The sequence below is a fragment of the Myripristis murdjan genome, chromosome 22 (assembly GCF_902150065.1).
Source record: "Myripristis murdjan chromosome 22, fMyrMur1.1, whole genome shotgun sequence".
NCBI classification, from domain to species: domain Eukaryota; kingdom Metazoa; phylum Chordata; class Actinopteri; order Holocentriformes; family Holocentridae; genus Myripristis; species Myripristis murdjan.
In genome coordinates, this window is record NC_044001.1 from 20,712,218 (window position 1) to 20,737,152 (window position 24,935).

Sequence of the window (24,935 nt, forward strand, 5' to 3'; positions counted from 1 at the left end):
AATGCCCGCACTCTGAAGTCACACCTCCTGATCACAGCTTAACAGAAAGCACAAAGCTGCAACAACACACTGCCCAGGGCAGACAGGACTGTGTAGCCATTTCATAGCATCAAAGTTAGCCAAAGCAGTATTTACTCCACATACTCTGTGTAGTGTTGAGTAATAAATATTCGATGCATTACAGTAATCCACATATGAAGAATAGGCATGAATTGTCAAAATACTACATTTACTTACACAGGCCATCACACATGATGAACACTACCAGTCAAAATGTTTTACCTTTTTGGTGAGGCAGTCATCAGAGTCAGACGGCATACGTGTTGAGACGTGGAAGATGACTTCCACATTGGAGGTAGCATAGTAGGGAGCTGTGTGGCCTGTGCTGCCATTCCTCTGGAGCCCACCCATAAAGCCGCAGTGTGTGGCAAGATCCACCTGATGGATATATGTGCAATTTAGTGTTTTTTATTTGTGTCTGTGAATGTTGGTGAGAGTAGGGTGTGCTTCTGTGTGTGTGTGTGTGTGTGTGTGTGTGTGTGTGTGTTTGTAGTGGAGTTTCTGGTATGGCTGTCTGTACCTCCCATCCCAGTCCAGATACAAAGTCTTCATATGCCTGGCTGCCTGCACTGTTGGATAGGATTGAGCACTTATCCTCTTGGCCCTCTCCGATGTAGAACACAGCAATCTTGTGCGTCTCTCGGCTACAGGACGAAACAAACAGGAGCCAGTGTTACAGCTGTATTACAACTCAAACTGGGTCTCACTACTCCAGCCATTTAAGGTGAGAATACTTTGAAAGGCGGGCCCTACAACTCACTTATCAAGGCAAATGTATGTGTGGTTGTGAGAGATTACATTTGAAAATAAATAAATAAATAAATAAGTCTATGTGCTTACTTTTCTCCTGTATCTCTGCTACTCTAATATGATTTAAAACAGAGTGGCAGCCAAGTCCCCCCTCTGCTTTTGCTGTTGCCATGGTGGTGCATGGCGCTGGAGTAAATTGGGGGTATTTTGCATGCTTGGACACAGGTTGCTATGACTCAGCCAGGTATGGCCATCTGGGAGAATGAGGCCCAATCCTGGGGGCATTCTCTAATAAGCCCCTGTCATTAGCAGTGTGGAGTGCCTATTGATTGCACTGAGAGAGAAAGAGCGAGAGTACGAAACAAGCAAAGAAAGAGATAGACTTGCAGGGCTGTGATCAACAGAAGATATTGTGGATTGCGAAACAATATAGGAGGAAGGGAAGGGAGGTGGAGTGGAGAGAGGGATAGGGTGATGCTGCTTTGAACAATTTTAAGATTTGTCACATTTACAGTGTGAGCTTCATGTATGTAGAGGCAGATTCACTGGTAGGCTGCAGCACAAGATTAGATTAAACAGAAGGAGCTAAAATGCTTGGCTGACTAAGCTGACATGGAGTTTCTAATTAGTCGAAACAAAGCCTGTATCTAAGATAATGCTGTGTGGTCCTTGGTATGTTAGATATATTTAATTTCTAAAGGGCACACAATGCAATGAAGGTTCTGTATTCAGTCTAAAAGAGCATACCATTGCCTGGAATCCAGGTTCTTTAGTTCCCTCAAGAGCTTGGAGTTTTTCTTTAGTAGATGGAAGCTTTTCCTGTAAAGTGGGAAAAGAGGCTTGGTTAGACATGTAATCCCTAATTCCATGTACAAAACATAATTCAAGTAGCAGTGCAAGTAAGCAGGGACAGCCATTCTAAATGAAGTTGGTAATCAATTGGGAAAAAAATGTGAAAATAAAATGTGAAAATTTGTTTTCAAGAGGTACAAACAACAATATTGTAAAAGTCAATTCCAAGAAGCGCATACACCATTAAGAGATGAGAGCTTTTAAGTTACAAGGAATCACTGCAAAGATGTGGCACGCCAAGGTAGACCTTAGTGAAAACAGCTGGGCACATTCACCCTGTGGAGAGGAGATTAACAGACTCTAGACCCCAGTGTGCTTTTAACAGCTTTCCTCTTTCTCTCCCATCACAGGGGGACTCTAGTTACGAGAATACAGCTGGTGACTTTGAGGATGAGAGTGGAGTAAAGCCCCTGATACACCAAGCCGCTAGATGGCTGTTGGCTCTTGTTGAACCTTCTCTGTCGGACATTTGTCTGTAGTCTGCACAATGTGTCTTGCATTGTTAAGCCTAGTCGGCCCTCGTCAGTGCCTTCCTGGACAATTCAGCATGTTGAATTGGCAGCATAAGCCTCTGGTGAGGGAAGGCATTCTGATTGGCTGTTCAGCCAAAATGAATTAGGGACCAAGAAGAGAAACTGAAATCCAGTTGTGCTGATATTGTGAAAACTAGTTAAGAAATTAGCTGTTGCAAGCAAGCCTTCTACAAGCAGAAGACATGTGAGTGGACAATGCTGAAGCCAGTTGCACCTTTCAGAAGGGTGTAAAAACAATGTTCAATGCTAGATTTTTTTTACCCATGGCCAAGAGGCTTCTGGTTCTGGGGAATTATTTCCTCTAAGGTAGACTCAGTATGTATGTGTGTATCAGCCGTCTGCTATAGTCTGTGCAGTGCACTCATGGACAAATTTCAGCAGGAGACATGAGGCGATGCAGAGTGACCAGACAACCTGCTTCAGATGGTGTTAGTTCTTTAAAGTCGGTTTGGTGTGTCCTGGGCTTAACAGACACAACAGTAATATTAAGAAACCACAGAGGCTATGTTTTAGCATTCTGTTGTATGTTTTGGTTACATTTAAGGTGTAGTCTATAGACAGGGTATGCCGATCAATGTGGTGGTGGGGGGTGCTTAATCATATTGAGAGGGACAAACAAGCATTAGAGCCCCTCATTGTAGTTCTAACCAGGGATGTGTTAGTACATAACTCTAGTCCCATGCATACCTGCGGTCCCAGGAGTTCATGCCAAGGTCATTAAGCAGCAGCCGGCAGAAGTAGAATGAGGTTTTGGGCTCCTGGTGGGTGGGTTCCCTCTGGCAGGCAGCCCGGACACTTACGTCAGCATCCCATCTCCTCACTTGCTCCTCCTCCTGTTGCATCTGAAGGAGAATGGCTTCCACTATGGCTGCCTCTTGCTCCAGGCTCATGCCACAAGGCGGAGAAGCTGGCTGGTTGAGCCTGAGTTGAGGATGGGGCAGACACTCTGGGCTGCTGTTGCCCAGATAATCCAGCAGCTGGTCCAGAACATCCACCTCCTCCTCCTCCTCCTCCTCACAGCAGCCAGAGAGAGAGTCTGAGACTGAGCAACGGTGCTCAGAATGGCCCTTTGTTGGGGAGGTGGGATGTTTTCTACTGTGAGAGATGGTGGTGGTGGTCATGGTGGTGGAAAGAAGGTGCTCCACAACATTAAGATCCCCAACATCACCAGAATCTTCCTGGGTGGTTCGGTAGAGGATGGAACCATCCCATGAGTACTTGCCCGAGATGTCGCGGACGATGACACGCACCTGAGAGGAGGGGTGCGGGGGCTGCCCCACAGTTGGGGTGTCAGCAGGGATCTGGAGGTAGGACACCAGCGTGCTGTCGTTGAAGACAAACAGCTGCAGGTTGGGGCTGTTGAAGACCTCAGAGGACAGCTCTGATGACTCGACGTACGGGTTGTCATGATTTTCACTCACAAGGCTGTGAATAAGGGCGGGGCCACCGCTCAGAGGATGGTGGCCCAGGTGGTTCACCAGGTGTGTCATGACCATTCGCGCAGTCAGGGGAATTAGCTCCATGTTACGACGTCTCTTTTCTGGAGGAAGAGTGGGGGCAGGGGGTAGAAAAATATAGACCATCTGCTAAGAAAATCCTTCAGGGCTATTATACATACGTGAGAACGTGTGAAACATGATCTATGACACAAGTTTCTCCTGCAATCAGAATAAAGCTGCAAATGGGTTTTTTTTATAATATGTCCAACACAAACCATATTTCAGCAGCCCCGTGTTCGTGTGTAGACATGCTGTCAACCTTTTCCATACAAAGGCAAATCTAATTTATGATCACTAATAGGAGTACTTTATTCATTTCTCACAATGGCTTGGCCAGCACACCTCTAAGTAGGTAGCATCTAATCATGAGAGACAACTTTGAAAAGCCCATTGAGTCTTCTTACAATGGGCAAGCGCTGAGACTGGCTGAGTGCTAATGAGAACCACCATCTTTACAAGCCGCTGAATAGGATACTACTTAGCGAGTCGCATTTATGTAAATGCACAGGTTTTTACTCCTAAGTGAAAGGCATGCCGTGCTTTATTCTACAGTGATGCAGGAAAAACATGAAGACACACTCTTGCATTGTGACACTGCTATCAATACCATCATCCCCCATCAAAGTGGAGAAAGCTCTTTGGAAAGCAGGCCAAGCTGCATTAGAGATGTGCTGGTCCTTTGATGCGACTTGATCAATATGAGGCAGGGAGGGAAATGCATATAACCACGCCGGCACTCTTTGGTTTGCCCTTTTGATAGCGTTTTGTTGTTTTTACTAAGACTCTGTGCAGCTGTGCATGAAAACGCAGTGGCGTAGCAAGATTTTTTTAGGCAAAAGCTACTGCTAAAAATTCTTAATTTATTTCAGTGGACATATGTATGGTGTATTTGGGCTCAAAGGACTTTTCAGAAGTTGAGGACACACAGGAGAGACAGGAATACATTGCCTAATGGAATCACAAGGTCACAATAAAAAGAAAAAAAATCACATTTTTATCTAAACCCCATAATGGGTCCTCTCTCTGGGGCTGAGCACTAATGCGAACATTCCATTCCCCATGATGGTTGATTTCCTTTTCATACTTTTAATAAGATACTGACATTTAATGGAGAGGCTCCAAATGGATGGACTACTTAGAGGTTACACTGCCCTGTAATCTCTTTTGGATTTTCGGATATATATATATCTCTGTGGTTTACGAGAGGCCCAGTGTGGTGCTGAAATGGCGTCATGTGTGAATGGGTGACTAGGGATTGCCATCTGGGTTGAAGGTGACAGCTGATATTAATGACAGCCATTTTTCACTCTTTCATGCAGGTGTACCGCACATACAGACACACCCACACATATAGCCAATAAACTTAGCCCCCTCATTCATCTGCCTGCCTTGCACAATTTCCTACAGAGCAGGTAGCAAAAAGGGACATAAGAAGGGCTCCTGCCCTCCCATTGTGAATGCAGGTACGCCATAGCCAGGTGTTCTTACCCTCAGCTACAGTGAGCAGATTGCCAAAGTCAGTGGTGGTAGCCTGGGACGGTGGGGGCTCAGAGCACTTGACCTGACCCAACATGAGGTCATATTCGGTGGACAGGTCTGACAGGTTAAGGAGGTAGTGGCTCTGTTGGGTGTGCAGAGTGGAGCCAGAGACACAGCAGTGCAGCACCTGTGAGAGAGAAGAAAATGTACAAAGGGGTGTGACTGTCAGCAATCAGGGCTCATGAAGCATTTCTATACTAGATCTATTGATGCCAATATGGTACTATAAAGGTTAAACTTCAATTTTGATATTAGAAGATGCCGTCAACGCCAATATACTGATGTCTGGCAAGAGAAGGCAACAGTGACTCCTCTGCACTGCCTGTTCTGGCTTGAGATGATCTAGAAGCATAAGGATGGGGAATATAAGGTCCGTTTACATCAAAGCCAGTAGAAGGAGGGAGGGAGAGAGGAGAGGGTCTTTACTGCCACTAATCCATTTGTCCTGTGATGTGTGAGTGTATCGATCTGCATAACAGATGGCAGAGCATCCGTTGGCAGGGTTAGATAAGGCGCGCTGGGGCAGTTTATTACAGACATTGGACAGGTTTACACTATTTGATTTAATTAAGACTTTATCCTTGTGCTCACCACCGTAACAATGCATAGTCAACCACATACTGTAAACACACAAACACACCTGTATGCTGTACAACCTGTTTTGAGGTAAGGTATGCATGACCAGTTACATGTGAGAAGGGAGAGCATATGCCTGGTGTATGCATATGTGGGGGCCTCTCATTCATACTAGAACAACTTGGTTAAAGCCATGTGAAGGCTAATCCCATTCAATACACACATACACTCACGCAATTGGCTGACAGACACACAGAGAGGCAGGCTGGCCCTGTCATCTGAAGCACTATTGTGTGGGGCAATGTAGACAGTATGTGGATGATTCTACCAAGCAGACCTCTGGGTGCATGGGGGAGGGATTAGAGGCTTGATGCTGAAAAGACCAGAACCAAACAGCTGCCACACCAAAGCCCCAAAGAGCCTCCTCTGTAGAGAGAGGTGGAGAGATAGAGAGGGAGGGGGAAAGCCCTTGGCTGACAACTAAGTGGCTGCACTTCGCATAGCAACAGTTCCTGGAAAGTAATACACAGTGGAACAAACATACTGGAGCTAGAGGGGCACATATAGATAGCTGCGCACGCATATGCACATTTACATACACCAAATGATAAATAGAAACACATATAGACACACATCCACACACAAATGCATGTATATACATTTTCTCTCTCTCATTCACACAAACACACACGCACATACACTGGAGGTGCAGCTGGCCACTGGGGCAGGCAGGGAGAACAGATAGAGAAGCTCAAGGAGTAGAGCTCAAGTGCAGTATAGCTTTTTACAGTGTGACACTGTTATACACCAAACATAGTAGACACACTGTTTCAAGCTGTTTCAATGTCAAGAGAGATAAATCATTACAATTTTATTCATGAGTATGTGGACTGATTGCGCAGGATCTGGTATTTGGAAAATTCAGAAAAGAGCACATTTCAAGTTTGTTTTTTATGTACTGGTGAAATTATTGATATGATATATACAAAGTAAATGGGGAAAAAAAACCTGACCCTCAGTGGCATATTCTGGGAAGTGATGGCATATAAGGGAATTGCTTTCTGTTAGACGAGCTATTTTCTGCGTGGTATGGGAATAAACACAGCAGCCAGCCTATGTAGATGTGCATATTTTTCTGGTATCATACTGTGTTGATACTGTCACACCTTGTAATGCCTTGCATAATATATTACTTCCAATTAAAACCAGAGGGGTCATGTCTTTTGTGTGGTGTTAGACAACCAATCATGCTTAATTGTCTTTTCTTTCATAGCAGCTGCAGTCGCTCTCATATTAAGACATATTCCATTCAAATCTCCGGGACAAGTATTTATAGTCTGAGCTTATCAAGTGGACAATGGGCTCTGTTTGAATAATTTGACCATTTCTTATCAGGGGTGACATCCTTACAAAGGTTTGCCGTTGACCGCATCTGCCCTGATAGGCGGGACTGAATAATACCTCATTCATTTACGCCTGAAGCTTGGCCATCATCCTCTGGGTCGAACCATAAAATAAGGGGTTAGAGGAACAAATGCAGGAAAATAGACTGAAATATGAATGTTTTGCCTGTTTCAAATGAATGCAATATGTGCTCTTACATGTCATAGTCTCAGGGATGCCTGTGTATGATAAATACCAACCACATGCATCAGCTTTGAAGGTAGCTGCCATTGCCACTATGACGCTAAATGAGGCATATTCATGGGGTCATGGTGGAGGTGAGACTAATTATTGTGACAAGCTCTCAGCTCTTGCGGTGGGCTCGGGGTGGAGAGGGGCGGAGGAGATGTCAAAGCCGAGGTACTTGTGTCTGCCAGCAAAGACCATCTATGTTTTCGAAGAGAAATCATTCGATGGTCAAAAACTATCCAACCATCGAGAATGCCGAAGTGGGCATCAACCCCTACATGTACTCTCCCCCTCATCACAAAAACAACTACTTAGGTTATATTAGCTCAAAGTAAACTACAGATGCGTTTCAACAGATAATATCTGCAGCAGGAGGCTAAATTCTGCAACTTTTCCATTAACACAAATTCAATGACAGCAGACTATGATCAGCACTGCACTTACAATGACATTTGTGGTACTCACACACAAGACAGGGTGAACTTTATTGTCCTCAAGGGGTACTTAATCTTGGACATAGTGTGGTGCAACTCAGGGCAAACAAATAAATGCATCACACAGAAACGCTTAGGCTGTCTTGCATCAAAAAGGATTAAGTCATAAACTGGATTAAATTAATTTACTTTATTTTGTTTGGACCAAACTTCAAAATTAGTTAATAAATAACAAAGGGTTCATTTGAAATCTTCTATTTTAATTTTGCTTTATCTGATCAATAAACCCTTTATTTCTGCTGGTCCAATTTTTTGAATTGAGAATTAAATGTAAATTAGGGATTACATTCAGACATGCCTCTCAGGTGGTTTAAAGACATCAAAATGGCAGCATATTTGAGATGGATTGAGCAAAATGAAAAAGTTCACAATTTTATTAAATTATTATTTTTAAAATTAAACAAATTGATACTTTAATATTATATCACTGGTGAGTTGGCCACTGTAGAGAAGCTATCCCTCTGGCTGTAAAATAACATTTTTCCGTTACTGAAGCTGTTACCTATATGGTCCATGTGCAACAGTGAACTTAGGCTTCCTTGTTAGCACTGCCTGTTTACTTTGTTCTCTGTCCTGTCCCTGAAAATGGTTTATATTTAGCTAAATCACTTTTCAAAATGGCTGAGAAACCTCATGAAATTAATCATAAACTATATACTTAACTGAAGATTTATTAATCTCAGTCTTAGGGTGCTTTATTACCTATAATTCCACACTACCTAAATCCCTTCGCCTAGTCTGAATTAGAGTGAAGCTGATCATTTTAGTTTAATATTTGTACCAGGAAAATAAAAATAAATAAACAAACAAACAAATAAATAAATGAAATGTGGAAAAAACAATATAATTCTAAAAACTAAGGCTAGGCTCCCTAGACAGTCTAAGTAAGGAGTTGAATTTAAACTCCTAATTTCCTTCTCCTCCTCCAAGCTGCCGTTTGAGACCCACCCTGTAGATGTAGTCCAGCACTGGAGCATTGTGGGATGCAGGCCCCTCCAGCACAGGCATGGTGAGGGGCTCCAACAGTAGACTGAGGGGTAAAGCCATGCACCAGTCCAACAGGCAGAGCAGCAGGGACACCATCAACTGAAGAGTGAGAAAGGGAAGCATAGTTTGATTAGTTCATAATCGGCTGGGCCAGGCAACAATGACACAAAGAGACAAAACACGTTAAGAAGAAAATGAGAGATTGTGCCAGCTGGATCAAAACATAGAGTAAAACAAAGGGTGATATAAGTGGGACTTGCAAGAGACAAACAAATAAAAAAGAGCTGCAGAGCAAAAGCTTGACATAAAAAAGCCACTCCAGACTAAAAATTCCTCTGCAAATGCACCATTCCAACTAGACAGAGCAAGGTCCTTTAGATCTTAGCCATTTCATGCGCCTTCTATTTTCAGCATGTACCTTTTTGTCTGCTTCCACCGTTGAGTGCTCTGTGCTCGGCAACAGAAAGCCTATTGTGGCCACAAAGATCTGTGTGGGAACAAAACAAGGAGAAAGATACAGTACTTGGACGACACAGTCATATTCGTAAGGTGAGTCAAGCTTGTGTGCTAAAATGAATTGGACACCGGGTGTCTAGTGTGCATGTGTATGTGTAGTAAATCAAACAGGACTTTTACCTAAAAGCTGCACTGGCTTGATAGACAACTCTCATCTTCTTTATGATGTGCCCTGCACAGATCCCTAATGGCTGTTTGCAATTTAATTGCATATGTGTGTGTTTGTTAGTGTGCTTAGCTACCTCAATGATCTTCTTGGGCAGAGTGGCCTCCAGCCTCTGCAGATGCTCCCAGTGAGAGATGAGCAGCTGAAACACATCACAGGCTACCTGGGCCACTGCCTTGTTCCCAAACTGGTCACACAAACAAGGAGAAAGGAGAAGAACAGATTAACATAGCATACAATACAGTGGCCTTTGCTCCATATAGAAACAGCCTCATCTATGTAAAGTAGCAATAGTGGGAAGAAAAAAAAATGCTTGGCTTTGTAACTACATATTTTTCTATTGTACATGACACTTTTCTAAAACAAAGGAATATTTTTTACTAACAGTGCCTGGGCATTCTTGTTGTGACCCTAACACTTAGGGCCCTATCTTGCGCCAGACTCCCTAAACCCGCTATTTGCGGATTTAGGATTTAGGAAGAGGCGTTCCCCCGTAAAGTTGCTATCTTGTGCACCTCCCGCTATCCGCAAAGCACCTGCGCTACCCGCTATATTATGCATAGGCGTGTTTTGGGCGTTACGCCAGTTAAACCAATCAGTGTGCCAGGTGCCATTGCCTTTAAGGGCAGGATGCGCTATCCTAAATCCTAAATCCTAAACCCTCGATGGAGAGAGGGAGGTAGATTTTCTCAGGGCTTCTACTGAGGCTAAAGCAAGTTGGCTTTATATACATATTATATATTATATTATAGGCGAGTTAATTCGGGAGGTGGAGCCACATGTGTCCAAGTGGACGTGTCACAAGGTTGTACTGATTGAGTAAAATCCCCGGCCACACCACAGACACACAAGAGGCAGAGGTGGAACTATGTGTAAACTAATTTATTGACAAGGTAGATTGGGCAAATAAAATATTAAAAATAAAAATATAGCACAGCTGCTGGCTTATGATAAAACAATAAAACGTGCTGGCGTAAGTGTCCAATCAAAACAGTCTTTCCTCTAAACAGTCTATATGAGTAATATACTCAGTCCATTCCGGCGGCGTCCTGGTATCAGTCCGACCGTGTGCATGGCGAGGCTCCGTCGGGGCGCGCAGTGAAGCCGCCTGGGCGCGCTCTCGTAACAGCCCAAACTTTAGGGATAGCGGATAGCGGGTCGCTAAAGTGTGTGCGCAAGATAGCAACTTTAGGGATAGCGCATGAAACACGCCCACGGACACACCTCCAGGCGCAAATGACGGAGTCGGCATAAGGATAGCGGGTAGCGGGTGGCGCAAGATACCGTTTAGGGATAGCGGAAGCTCCTAAATCCGCAATTTGCGGGTAGCGGGTAGTGGCAGCGGATAGCGGGTGGCACAAGATAGGGCCCTTAGTGTGCATTCATGCAGCGAGTAGCATAATCAACAAGTCCAAGGAAGTCCATTCATTTCCAACTGAGCAGAATAACATGGGAAACTTAGCCGCTGCATGGACTGTCAACAACCATGTTGCCCAAAAAAACATTGGCCATGAGTGAACTTTTTGCAGTCATTGGCCATCAGATTCCTCTCTTCCTTATTTCTCTAACAATGTGATTTTCACTTGCTAGGTGTAACTATTGTTTATTAACAGTAGCTATGCCAAGCAAGTGAAAACTGGATGTGAAGTTATTAAAAACCATTTCTCTCACACTTTTATTGAAAGATGACAAAAAAAAAGTCTCAAAAATCATGTTTGGAGAAGCTGCCATCATTGCTGCCATTATTTTCCATCATCCATCAGTGGTAAGTTCTTAAATAATTTTACCACATTATTTTAATGCTGTCTAATGCTCACATGCTAGCTGGCTATGTTACTTCAACACAACAGTTCATAAAATACAGTAACAAAGCAACAAAAACACACTATTTTCCTGTTTTGCCTTTGTAGCTGTTAGCCATACAAGACCACTACAGAGATGCAGTAGGACCCGCTCACACCACCAACAGTCAGTCAGAATAGAGTGACTCATCAACCAAATTGCACAGGGTGGGAACTACTAAAAACATGACTGAATATATGGTGCAGTGATTTTGCCTTTTTTTTTTTAAATGAAACTACAGATTCAGTGTTTCTATATATAGAGGATGAGCTCCTCTTACCAGCCTTTTCATCTTGCTCTGCTCAAATTGCTGAATGGCCACTTACAAAACACAAACTATTAGCCATATTACTCACCCATAGAATTAGTTAGCATAGCTACATACACTGTTAGACACCTGATCTGCACTCAAAGCTACACTTGTAATGGTGGCTCACTAACAATATACTGTAACAATCAATAAAGATAAATAAATTACTATCTGAAAGAAATGGCTAATGTCAGCTGCATCCTTTCCTATCTCTGCCTAACTTTTGGAGAGCCAGGAAAACAGAGAAAAGAGGAGATTGATATATTTTAGAATTGCAACATAACTGATTTCTAATACATTCCATAAGACCACACTTTACATATTTACAAGCCACTCCCTGAATTATGTTTCTATGGGCTTTACAATTCACCTTCTTCTTATTGTTTGCAGGCTTCCCACACAATTTGCATTTAAAAACCCATGGCAGTTGGACAATATGACTGTCACAACAACAAATATTATATGGTGGAATGGCAGCTTTGGTGTACAACCAAATAAAATGTGTACTAATGGACTGAGTTTAAAAAAAAATGTTACTTTCAATACACACTTTCCAAAACCTGGGAATTATTAAATTTATTTTGCAATTCCAGTTTTCGAGGAGTGTCATTTTCTGGAGATTTAGAAAGTGAGTTCATTCTGTAGTTTCCCGTCTTGGATGCGACTCTGGATAAGAGTGTCACCAAATGACTAAAATGTGAAAAGGAAGGAGGACACTGTTGGACGAGGATGGGGAGGAAAAGTTTAGGAACATACTGCCTGTGACAAAGTTCTAAGAGAGTCATTTTCCTCAAGATTACCTTGTCACTCACTGCGCAGATAATCAGCATAATTTCATTTCCACTTCAGACCCAGACTCATTCTCTCCAGACTCATTGGAAGAAAGACTTGAGTTGTTGACAATTTTCTTTCAAATGTGGATTTCTTCAGTGATTTGAAATTCTTTGCGGAGAAATAGAATTTCCCATTTCTTCCAGCTGAATGCCTCTCAACATGTAACAAGGGCAGACAATGTGGGGAGTGCAGAAATGGCCATACACAAAAAGGGGCCCTGAGAGTTCAGCACCTGCTTTTAGAAAAGAGACTCTCAGCACCACTCTTCCCCCCAGAATCCCCCGCCCACCCTGTACCCTCTATTTTGGGGCTGGCCGAGTCTGTGTGTCAAGTTGTGCAGGGGAGTGATTACTGCTCCATTAGAGAAAGGGGGGGGGGTTGCTCCAGCAGGAAGCTGGGAGATGTAGCTGCTTAAATTGGCCCGCATCAACTGAGAGCGAGCGGCCTGGAAATTACGCCACCACCCCAAAGCCTTTTCCACCCCCCCACAACCGCCATGAAAAAAAAAGACACCACCAGTTCTCTGCATCTCTTCACTCGGAGAGAGAAAAGAGGGCACTTCCAAAATATATCCATGAGTCACATCACTGAGCATGTTTCACTCTCACACTTTCTCTATATCTCTACTCTCACATACACCAAAATTGGTCTTCAGTCCTTTTATGTAATCAACTATCATTTTGGTTGAGCTAAACGCTATAGGGCTTGTGTGTGCTTGGTGGTAAAACAAAAAAGGCCATGATGACATCCTAGGTTCCTATGGGTAATCATTCAAAGATGGCCAGCAGTGCTTCATGCTCTTAAGGAAATAAAAGCTATGGGACAGTTGGAATGGTCAACATGTAACTCACAACACGGATAAGTGCTTCAAAAACAGTGCTGTTTAATTTTGTAAAATTTTTGTACACATATTTCAGGTGTTAGCATACTCCAAAGAGACATAACCCGAATCATGCCAGGGGCACAACCGATGGGCTGAAGCCTCAGAGGACCACTGACCTTTAGTGTTACTCCCAGGACGTTGATGGCCTCTTTCACATGGTGGTGGATGTTCTTCTGCATCAGCTCCTCACACACCCACACACCCAGACTGCAAACAGCTATGCACCTGAGTACCAGAGATTCAACATCCTCCTATTATTAATGATCAATAGAAAACTAAGACAAAATGTAGTCATCTTAATCAAGTCAAGCCATATTCAAAATAGTATATATGATACATACATTATAACACAAAGAATGACATTATCTTAAATCTATTTGAACTGAATTTCAAGTAACAATTAACTAATGACTTGTTCATTTCCCATATTTGTTAACTATTCAATAGTAAAAGATGTACTTGTTTTAATAAGTACTGAATGACATGTTGGAAAAATCAATAATATATTATTGATTGCCTTATTTAACAATTCCTTGGCCATTTGTTTTTCTTCCTGCTAAACATTTAAAAATTGAAATCAACTATTGGTTAATAACTGATATATTATTCAGAAAATATACTAATTATGTGGACTGCTATTTATTTTTTTTTTTTTTAGAGATGTTTTACAGTGGGTTGTAATTGGTAAACAAGTGGTATGATAAAAAAGAACCTTTTCTGGGACACACTCAGAACATGTAGTCAAATAAATAAAAACAAATATGTCCAATATAGCCCATCATACCTGGCTCCTTCACAGTGTTCATTCTTCGCTGTCTGCAGCAGGATGTTGACCAGATGATCCTGAATGGACAAAACAACACAACAGTTTCTCTATTGACAGTCTAGTGCATCCACTTGTTGTAACAACCGTTTGATACCATCATCTACAGAATATCAGAAATCACTGTGAAATAGAGGTACATTTTTGTTCTACTTGGCACAGTGTTATTAATGTAACTTGAATGGTCTTTTAAGTCCTAGTGAATATCTTTTAGATAGAAAAGCTTCAAATCTGTTAAACAAATTAATAATAAGGTTAAATGGATGCACCTTTACAGGTTAATACCCCACTGACAAAGGATGGGTGATAGAGACAAAATCAAGTTTTTCAATATCTTTGACTAAATACCTCAGTATTGATTTTGTTATGATATTGTAGGGATGACTATATCTTTCAAAATATATTTACACAGAAAATCTGTTATAAACAGTCATGAATAATCTGGATATGAGGACCAAGTATGTTGTTCAAACAAAAGAACAACTGCAACAGTCTAATGCGTTCAGAAAATTGCATTACTGTATTGTAATGCAGCCCTAAAACCAGCAAAACACAATATCAAAATATTACAATGTCTAAAACCCTGAGAATTTAGTCTCGCCTCACAATGGCGATGTATTACCCAACCCCACCACGAACAATACTGAGTACAATACCTGTATCATACATTTTACAACACAGGTAATTAATTGTTCATGTTTTGTCAGAATGACAAATGCACAATGGGTACCTTGATGTCCTCACTGCTGACAGCAATGTCGTTGGAGCCAGGCACAGCCTGTAGTAGTAGAACCTGGACGTAGAGATTGGGGAAACACACTAGGGAGCCCAGGATTGTTTGAGCCTCTGTCCTGGGAGCCTGGCAGAGAGTACAAAAACAACAACATGATATCATTAATTCACTAATGCCACATGAAAACAGCTCACTTCCAGGAAAACCCATGAGCCTGCTATCAAGGGAAAAAAAACATTGGAGGGATCCAGCAAAATGAGCAGTGTCTTTTATTCCTGTTTCTGCTTAAAAGATGTTCAACTGAAACTCAAATGTTAGACTGAAATGATATTTCAAACATTCTTTCAGAGCAATATCTGACAGTCTATCTTGAACAAAATTGCTACCGCAGAAACAGTCCCTTTATTGTTTGTTAAACAAATTCCATGACTTTTCCATCGCTATTCCATAATATACAGATAAATTTCCAAGACTTATATTCAGTTTTTGTAAAAAGTTGGATTTTCTTTTGGCTCGCTACAAAGACCACCTGCAACAGATGCAATCAACAAAGAGGTAAATAACTAAATGGGTATCTAAATGTAATCCACTGAAAAATATATTATTAATAAATTTCAATTACATTTCTAAAAGTCTTTGGAAATATATCATTTTCAAACAGTATGTTTTCTTGTTGTGGAAAAGATAATTTCCAGATTCTTTTTTTATTCAGACTTGCCAAGTTTCACCATTACTGTGGGAGATGCTACAATCGAGATGTTTACTGGACCTCGGACACAGCAATATAAATGAATATAAAGAGTGTGTGTGTGTGTGTGTGTGTCTGTGTGTGTACCTCGGCAGAGTCACAGCTGAGAACGCAGTCAGCAGCAGTGATGAAATCTCCTATCAGCATCGTGAAGCCTGGCAGGCCGAGGAAAAAGAACCGCGGAGAGCAGGAACGGATCATAGTGTTCACAACATCCTGATGTCAACATGTAGACACACACACACACACACACACACACACACACACACACACACACACACACACACACACACAGAGATATAAGAATAACAAAGTAATTGATCCATCATAAACAATACTAAAAGCATTAGCTTCTACAGTGAATATGAGGCCTCATACTGAGTATTGTAACAATGTGTGATAGGGAAGCAGCAACAGAAAAAAACACTTTGTAAATGATCCAGAATGTAACCCCAAGACATTCGCTAAATACTGTAAATGTGATGAGAAGGACACACTACGGTCCAGCTCATCAAAAGAAATACGCACAATAAATAAATATAAATATATATGTATCTATCGATATCGATCTATCTATATATATCTATAGATATAGATATATATAGATAGATATAGATAGACAGATATAGATATAGAGATACAGATATAGATATATAACTGCAGTGGTAGACGACTGGGTCCAAGGTGGTGCATGCACAATGAGCAGCCCTCAACTAAATGTGAATCTGAATGCATGCTATTTTATAAGGTTTAAGGGAATAATGCCTCCATGGCAGCCTTAGTTTCCATGTGGGTCAAAAAGTAATGCTGCATAGGATTTGAATCCACAACCATAAGGCTGATTTATGCTTGCTACAGTGACCACAGTGCCAACAGTGCCAACAGCAGAATGATGCAGTTATGGCCTGAACGGCACTAAACTGTGGTCAAAATAGAGCTCCATAGCCGTGCTGTGCACCTCACAATTTTTATAGCAACACGGCATGGCATCATGGATGCCATATTGGATAAACAGATGATGATAGGTAGATGTAACTTTTTTTGCCATTTCAACTGCATAAACCATGAATGGCCTGCCGTTTGCAGACACCATACCGCGCTGTTTGTGCCGTGAGCACCGTGCACGCAAAATGGAGCATATATCAGCCTTTAGTGTGAAGAGACCAGCTCTGTGTCCACTATTGTGTTACACTATTGACTTAGTTCTGGTAACTGAGTTTGTGGGGTCAATACAAGGGGCAACTTTTCAGACAGTCCAACCTATGTTCAGTGTTTAAACAATGAGGCTATGATCAGAGTTGGGTGACTTCAGAATCAGGGGTGAGTACCGCTGTACAAAAGATTTGTCTCACTTCACCTGACATTTTCTGTGAAGATTCTAGGACACACAGGTGATTTTTTTTTTTTAAAAAGATTTCTTTATTTTGTTGTGTGAAATCTCTGGGAATTTAGATTTGCTGTAATAAGCCACAAACACTTCAGTCAAATTTTATGCATCGCTTGAGACATGAAACTAGGCAAGGTATACCAAATTTTGCATAAATCCATGCAGCAGAGTACGCAATATTAAGTTTTCGCATTTGTGGCAACCCCTTGGGATGAAATGCCAGGGACTTTGATGCATAAGCTTAGTGAACACTACTTAACTGGTTTCTCAAATTTCAGTTTGATAACTCAATGTAGTCAATTACAGGTATCATAAAATTAGCCTTGCTTCTAAACGTTTAATGCAAATTATAGCAAAACTGTATCAATTTTCAAAAATCCAAGACTTACTTTGTTTGGACCTGTGCAAATATTGTCAAAATTTTGTGAAATTTGAACAATGTTTGTACGAGGGGCAACAAAAAAAATCTTTAGGCAAAAGGCAAAATAGTGAGAAATCTACCCAGGTGGCCATCGGTGTGACTTACACAGATAGATCTAGACCCAGGGAATCCCGGGAAAAAAGAATTTTGTTGTTACCAGTTAAGGTTAATTTATACCCATGTGTCAGAATGGCGCTGGAGGTTTTTGTGCCTCCTGCTTACATGCTCCTGTCCAAAAATGTAACTACGTGTTGGTAACAAAAGACTGCAAGGTCTGTGATTGATCCATTAGACCGCTTTGTGCTGCTTCCATGTTTTGAAAGTGGATTTCCACTGAATAATGACCACATGATGCCAGTTGTCTCTTTAACTGGCTAGAACTAAGGAAGTTTGAAAATATGTGCTGATGTTGTACCTCATCCCAAATTATTCAGCCCCGAGATGTCACTCCACCAGTGTGTCAGAGACTCCGAAAGTGAACTTTTTGCTTCAGATAATATATTGGTCATTTCTCTATCTGTGTTTCCTTGGCGTGGAATTCATAAAATCTTGACAAAAATCTTGATGATTTGCACAGTGTGCACAAATTCTCCAGCATAAAAATGTAAATGCTTACACCAGCATAGGTCACTGCAGCATGACAATGTTGCAGTTAAGGAAAGCAAAGTGGGAAAGAAAGACAAGACGGAGGAAGCAGATTCATTGTTCACAGAGGATGAGGCGGGGAACAAAAAACTTTAGTGAGTCAAACACACAAACCTGTAATTGAGCCACAGGCTTTGTATGAACTCTAGCTATAGAATGGCTAAAATACTGTGGTTAACTTCCTAAAAAGATGTAATAAAAACTGGCTGACAGTTGGTTACATGCAATGTTTATATCGTGAAACTGCAGAAAAAAGTTAAGAAATTAAGAAGTAATTGTCATATATCAGAAAAATCCTTCATGGTATGAAAATGCAGTATTGCAAAGGATGGCAGGGAAACTGTTCTCTCTCTTATCTGAGACATGCATGTGCATGTTTGTGTACAGAGGCAAGGTCCAGACTAGAAACACCTGCCTTCTTGGCAGCCATAAACGTGTAAATCGGACAGTTCAAACATCAGCCCATTTCTAACTGAGCCCAAGGGCACCTTAGCAAACAGCAGACCCAATCTCTCCCTCTCTCTGTCACACACACACACACGCACACGCACACATGCGCACGCACACACACACACACACACACACACACACACACACACACACACACACACACAGTACTGTACCCCCCCACCTACCTGTGACATTAATCACCTCAAATGAAGCCTCGGTAAACAAGGAGAGCAGGCGAACAAAAGAGGAATAGAATAAACACGCGGGGGCAATAAGTAGGAAGTCAAAACACAACACGCTGCAGCGCATGTGGAAAATTGGTGGGGAGAGCTTTAGGCTTGGAGGCCCATTTTACCCTCATTTTGCTGGTAATTGACCTCTGAGGCATAATGCGCAGAGCAGTCGGAGGTAATTAGCATGCGACAAACTGTTGCTTGATTGCCTGAAATGAGCATTTTAGAGGAAGCCACAAACGTAGAGTACAAAGTGTTTTCCATTGTATGTGTAAGTAGAGGGAACCTATTTTGAAATGTGTGTATAGAAATGGGAATTGGGCCCTGCATGTGGCTCTGTATTGGCAGTAGGAATGGCCCCTGTTTTAACAAAAGGTACATTAACGTAACTCTGAAAGGAGCCACCTCAGACCTTTTCATTTGGCCTCGTCTCCAGGAAAGCACACAGGGAGGTTACTGGGTTCACTTCAGCATTACTTCACTCAAGTCCACATGGCATTTTTAATGCTATGTCTCATCTAGTAAAGCTGGACATTTCTAGCTCAATAAGAAACTGAATTCCCATTCCAATTTACCACTAGTTCTTATCACAATGAAAATATGGGCTTTTCCCTTCACAAGCTGACTGCTATGAGGTGACATGTTTAATAATTAACCATGTTTTGGATTTAAGGGTTAACTGTCAAATTTTATTCTGGTACCATAGATAGGAGAACAAGGCCTTTCTTCCTAGTGATGTTATCATTGGGAATCACTGAGTAAAGGAGCTGCTGCTTTTGCTCTAAGAGAGCAGGAAGGTGCTTATCCACTCACACCTGGCATAAGGATGTCAGCTTCACTGCAGGTAACCAGAATCACAAAGGCATGCAAAATGCAAAATGTCTTCTCGCAAGAACAAATGGAGCAATCTAAGCGCATGACCATGGCTGATATATATGTATTTACTTTCATTTACGCCTGGTGCAAAATTTTATTTGTATTGTACTTGTGTCCACCTCACTACACTGCACAAACTGTGACACTGGCTGGTGCAGCATAGAAAACAGGGGTTCTATTAGCTAGATTACTGCTATTGTCCTGTGGTTGTGCCTTTGTGGACCCAGTGACCACAGAAGACAGACAATCAGGACAACAGCCCTGACCTTAGCACTCTGTCAGTTGGAAGAAGAGAAGAACTGTCACCTCTCTCTGAGCTCACATGTAGTTGGTGGGGATTTACATTGGGATTCCCCCCTGTTGTCTGAGGAACGTGGCGGGATAGTGGGAATTTTATTACATGATCAACACCCAGTCATCTAAAGTAAACAGTGCACCTGCAACCTAGAGATTTTAAGACACAAAACTGCATATATAAAGATAATATTTATAGTGGCAACACTGAAAAAAAGACTTATGCATATCATTTACTCCAAAGCATGCAAACTTGTTTTAGATGATTTGCACACAGGTTTTTATTCAGTGCTGCACACACACAGCCCATCCAAAGGTGAGGGCAACAGAGAAAAAGAGTAAAGAGATGAAGTAGAAAGAAAGAGAGTGTGATGGACTTGAAAATGTATATGTGATAGCAGGAAGGGAGGGCAGGGGAGGAAAGAAAGAGGAGGAGGAGGGATGGAAGCACAGAGGAGGGAGGAGGGGGCGAGTAAGAGCCACTTTCTTATGTTAAGCAGGCGTGCGGCTGTCCTCCATTGTGTGGCGTGAGGACTCTTTTCTCCGGCCAATTTGAGCACGCTTCAGTGGCCAGCCTGGCTCTGGCCCCCCGATGCATTATACAGAGCCACAACAAAAGCTGGAGAATGCTGCCTCGTCCCTCCGTGTGCCCCCCTCATTGCTCTACTCTATACTGCGTTCCCCAGGCTCCCCTCCCGCTCCTTCACACACTCACACACACGGATGCACGCACACATGCACACAGGCTGGCCCACTCTGGGCCCCCGGCCGACGTGTCAGTCTAACGGAGCGCGACAGACGTCAATCCTTAATTAATCACGTATACGCGGCAGGGGCTCAAAACATTATTTAACGACATGGAAAACATTCTAATAAGCTTGTCGCACTGCCAAGGCGCAATGCAAACCCAGCCAGGAGGGCGCACATGCACGCATGCGGCACGCACACACACACACACACACACACACACACACACACACACACACACACACACACACACACACACACATCCAAAACAAAGGAATTTAATCACAATCCCCCCTTCTCTCTTTTTTTTTTTTATCCCTGTCCTTTGTTTTGGGGGGCTCCATTCGCCTCCTTTCAGCCTGGGTAGAAGTGGAGCTGGGCCAAATTTGAATATGAGCAAGGGTGCAGCTAAAGGAGGAGAAAGAGGAATTAGATGCCAAAACACAGCAGAATTCTTCAGTGCCACTAGTTGGCAGGTAGTTTACAACACCACCAGCTGATCAGGAGCCTCAACTACCCCGAACTTCAGTGAACCTGTACGATCCCCCATCCTCATGGATGTCAGCAACTTTTAAAAAGTTGACCCTGACCTGCTGGGACAGGGACAGAGGGTACATGCGTAATACATATAGCCTACATATGAATATATATTAGTTAGTTGAGATAGCTGAGTCAAAGCGGGAACCAACAGACATAAGAATTCACAGGACACACAGGAAATTGACAATACCCAGGGACACACAGATGTTCATAACTGCAAATCATGAGTTTTCGGTATATAGGGAGGATCAATGCACATAATTTTACATGGCTTGAACTGGTGTGCCATCTGCAGCTCAACAGAACAACAGCCTTATCCACAATGGCAATTTGAATGTGGATTGGTCATCCATGCCTGGGTGTGAGGTGCCCCCTGCTGGTCATACCTGGTCATTGCTGGCGAAGCCCTTATGCATGATGTTATAGAGGTGCACCAGGAAGTCACTGTTAGGAAGCACATCCTGACGCTTGGTCATCATCTCACAGATGAGTTTGTAGGCATGCAGCTTGCCAGCCTTGTACTCTGCTGGCAGCATGGCAGCCTGTGGAGGAGAGAGAGGTAGAGATAGAAAGAAAGAGAAAAGACAGAAAGCAAGAGAAGGAGACAGAGAGAGAAAGATGAGGGAGTGTGTTTTGTGAATTGCTCAACTTTTTATCCCTGACATGCCTTGGTTTAATTGGTTTTAACTATAGTGAAAGTATTAAACCACATAATTCCCCATATGGCAACAGATTATCAATTTGAAATTTTAAGTTACTCCACATCCTGTAATCGGGCCCAGCTGTGACAGACAGACTCTCCATCCCATGATCCTTGCTCTCTTGGTCACTTCATTTTACATAATTTTCTTTTTTTCATCTTTATATCTTTTATATCTTTGTGTGTTTATTTTTACATGTTACGTATTTTTTGTGTACTGTCTGATGTGCACTATGCTGATACCCTGAAAAGCCAGGGGGCCAACAATCGCAGAGGAGGGATGAAGGCAGGCCGGGGGGGAGACGACTGGTTGTCCACACTGATCCCAAGGTTGTCCCTGATCTGGAAGGACACATTCATCATCATCAACCTTTATTTTAACAGAGAAAACACTTGAGAGCAAGCTCTTTTTTTTTTTTTTACTCATTATGCACCGTACTTTAATACCAACAATGATTTTGTGAGAGCACATGTGGATTTATTCTCATTCAGGAACAACCACTTCATATGTAGGTGGTGTGTGCCTCTCTGATTTACCTTGGCTAGCTTGTGCCAGAGCTCATAAAGATAGGAGAAAACCTTGGCATGGATCTTAGGGCATCGAATGCTGTTGACGTCTCCCAGGATACCCAAAATCCGCCTCCACAGGACAAAGGCCGAGTCAGCATGCCAACCTGTCAGGCTCCCACCTGCGATGATGCTGACGTCATCAGCCAGACACTCACTACTGTCTGCATGATCCAACAAAGGAAGGAAGAAAAGGAAGGAAGGAGGGAGATGGAGTGCAGGGTTGGGTAGAGATCAAACTGACTGATAAACACCCATATTTTACATTTGTTGTGACTTAATACAACGTGTACACCTGTAAGTGAAGTCAATTTAATTTTACTGAAGAGATAAGATTCAATCAACAAGTGTGGAAAACCTTTTAACAGAGCAGTTTTGAATTTTGGTTTGTGATTTGACTGCGTTAACCAATGACAAATGAAAGCACTGCCAGCAAGTAATGTTTCAGAGCAGTTCTGTTGTTGACTGAATCCTCATGCTAGTTTTTGTTGACTGAATCCTCATGCTAGCTGTGCATTCAAAGTGCTAACATGAATCCAGGGACCTGTTTCCAAAAGGCATCCATGCACTGAGAAAAAATTTGTACATTGTAACTGATCTTAGCACCAAAATGCTTTTGGGAAACAGGTTCAAGTCACATGCAACATCTACATAAAGCCAGATGGACACTGTTGGAGAGTAGCAGGACAGCACCACATAGTGGGCAGTAGAAGGATGAGCTGTAATAAAGGGGGTGAAAAAGCAAGATGTAGAAGACAAGGATAATAACCATTAGCAGATCCGAGGTCCATAGTCAATTTTATGTATATAAGATATTCAGAATTTGATTGCAGCAGACCAGAACGAAACAATGCCAGGAAAGAATTTGAAAAGACACTTTCTATTCAGGTAGGTGCTGATCTGCTATATGGGACGTTAAACAAAGTAGAGTGGTGTAATGCAGACTATGAAAGGAAATGTAGACATCAGTCAAGTGAAGGTGAATAACAGACATAAATGGAGAGTCTATGATAATTAAGGAAAATAATATGGTGTACATGAAGAGTAGCAGCTAGGCAGCAGTACCCAAGTGGTGTGGCATGTGTAAAACAGACTGATGCATGGTGTCGTCCAGGGGGCTGTCCCGCGGGCACTCTGTATGCACCAGCAGAGCTGGTGAGGCAGGGGGGTTCTGGGGGTAGTGGTAGTGGTGGTGGAGGGACGGGGGTGCAGAGTGGGGAGGGGAGGCACACTCAGGACCTAAAAACATGGGTAAAGGGGTAAGGGAAGGGTTTAAGGGAAGGAGCACAGGGACAAAGGGAGGGTGAGGAGTTCACGATGATCACAATGTGGGACTACACAAAGACAGCAGTTCATGTACAAGGGTGGGAAGGAGTATGGCGCAACAATAGCCAACCCATCAATGTTGCTGGAGACAGAGGGGTTAAACTAAAAGCTGGAGGGTTTAAAGCTGAGGCAATCTCTTTATTGTTTTCCTAAGAAAATATAGATGCCAGCGATTTGAAAGCTAGTGTTCTTTCAAAACAGTTTGAAAAACAAAACCAAAATCCAGTTTCTGCAAAGTCTGCTAGTTAGTGTGGCTGCTGAGTGACACTTTTCTCACAAAAGTAAGATCAGGTAACTATGACAACTGTCCTTAAGATTTTTTAGAGTTTAATAACAGATCATTGGTCATTATTCCTTAAAAAACAATGAATAAAAATACAGCAGCTGTCACAAGCTGCCAAGTGAACATGCAGCTATGTCTTAGTATCTGGTTAAAGCAGATTTGAATCGCAGTCAAGGATAGAGGTACAAAGATAGGCCTTTCACTAAGACAGGAGGTACTGTCAAGCAGCTCCAGTTTCATTACCAGGCCCACTCAGCAGCAATAACTAATCCCTGGAGAGTAAGGTTGCTTAGGGTACCAAAGCCTCCATCCTGACGATAGGGCACACACCTCAGGTGAACCTGTGGACCTGCTGACCTCGTCCAACTCAATCTGCATCAGCGCCGAACATTTATAAAGCATTGCTCTGTGCAATTCAGCCCTTTCACACAGCAGATTTTATCTCTACTGTTTTAACTTAACAGAAAGTTGAAAATTAAAACTGACTTCAGGACCTTCTTGACATTGGCATCACACAAATCATCCAGGGTTATATTTAACACTTAGGTGATTCATGCCATTTTATTTCATTTTCACAAACCAATCATTTATACCAGAGCTATACACTTGCTTACTCAGTAGAGTCAAGGATTACTCAGGGACACCTGCAAAATGTGTCATCTCAAAACTAAGATTCCAGTTAGCCCATA

General features: G+C 42.3%; 1 protein-coding gene across 3 annotated transcripts in view; it reads right to left on the minus strand.

Moving 5' to 3' along the window:
- ralgapa2 (Ral GTPase activating protein catalytic subunit alpha 2) overlaps positions 1-24,935 on the minus strand; it is a 105,538-nt gene that overhangs the window by 35,648 nt on the left and 44,955 nt on the right. For 2 of the 3 annotated variants that reach the window (XM_030081730.1, XM_030081732.1), the window contains 16 exons: positions 23,703-23,876; positions 22,608-22,801; positions 22,314-22,412; positions 21,757-21,912; positions 15,865-15,993; positions 15,027-15,155; positions 14,258-14,316; positions 13,590-13,698; positions 9,681-9,791; positions 9,341-9,409; positions 8,884-9,021; positions 5,183-5,360; positions 2,883-3,735; positions 1,558-1,629; positions 581-704; positions 283-438 (listed from right to left, as the gene is read on the minus strand). In XM_030081730.1, the coding sequence (XP_029937590.1) occupies positions 283-438; positions 581-704; positions 1,558-1,629; positions 2,883-3,735; positions 5,183-5,360; positions 8,884-9,021; positions 9,341-9,409; positions 9,681-9,791; positions 13,590-13,698; positions 14,258-14,316; positions 15,027-15,155; positions 15,865-15,993; positions 21,757-21,912; positions 22,314-22,412; positions 22,608-22,801; positions 23,703-23,876 (2,750 nt within the window). The remainder of the gene's footprint in view (positions 1-282; positions 439-580; positions 705-1,557; positions 1,630-2,882; positions 3,736-5,182; positions 5,361-8,883; positions 9,022-9,340; positions 9,410-9,680; positions 9,792-13,589; positions 13,699-14,257; positions 14,317-15,026; positions 15,156-15,864; positions 15,994-21,756; positions 21,913-22,313; positions 22,413-22,607; positions 22,802-23,702; positions 23,877-24,935) is intronic. The other variant, XM_030081733.1, reaches the window with a different exon arrangement.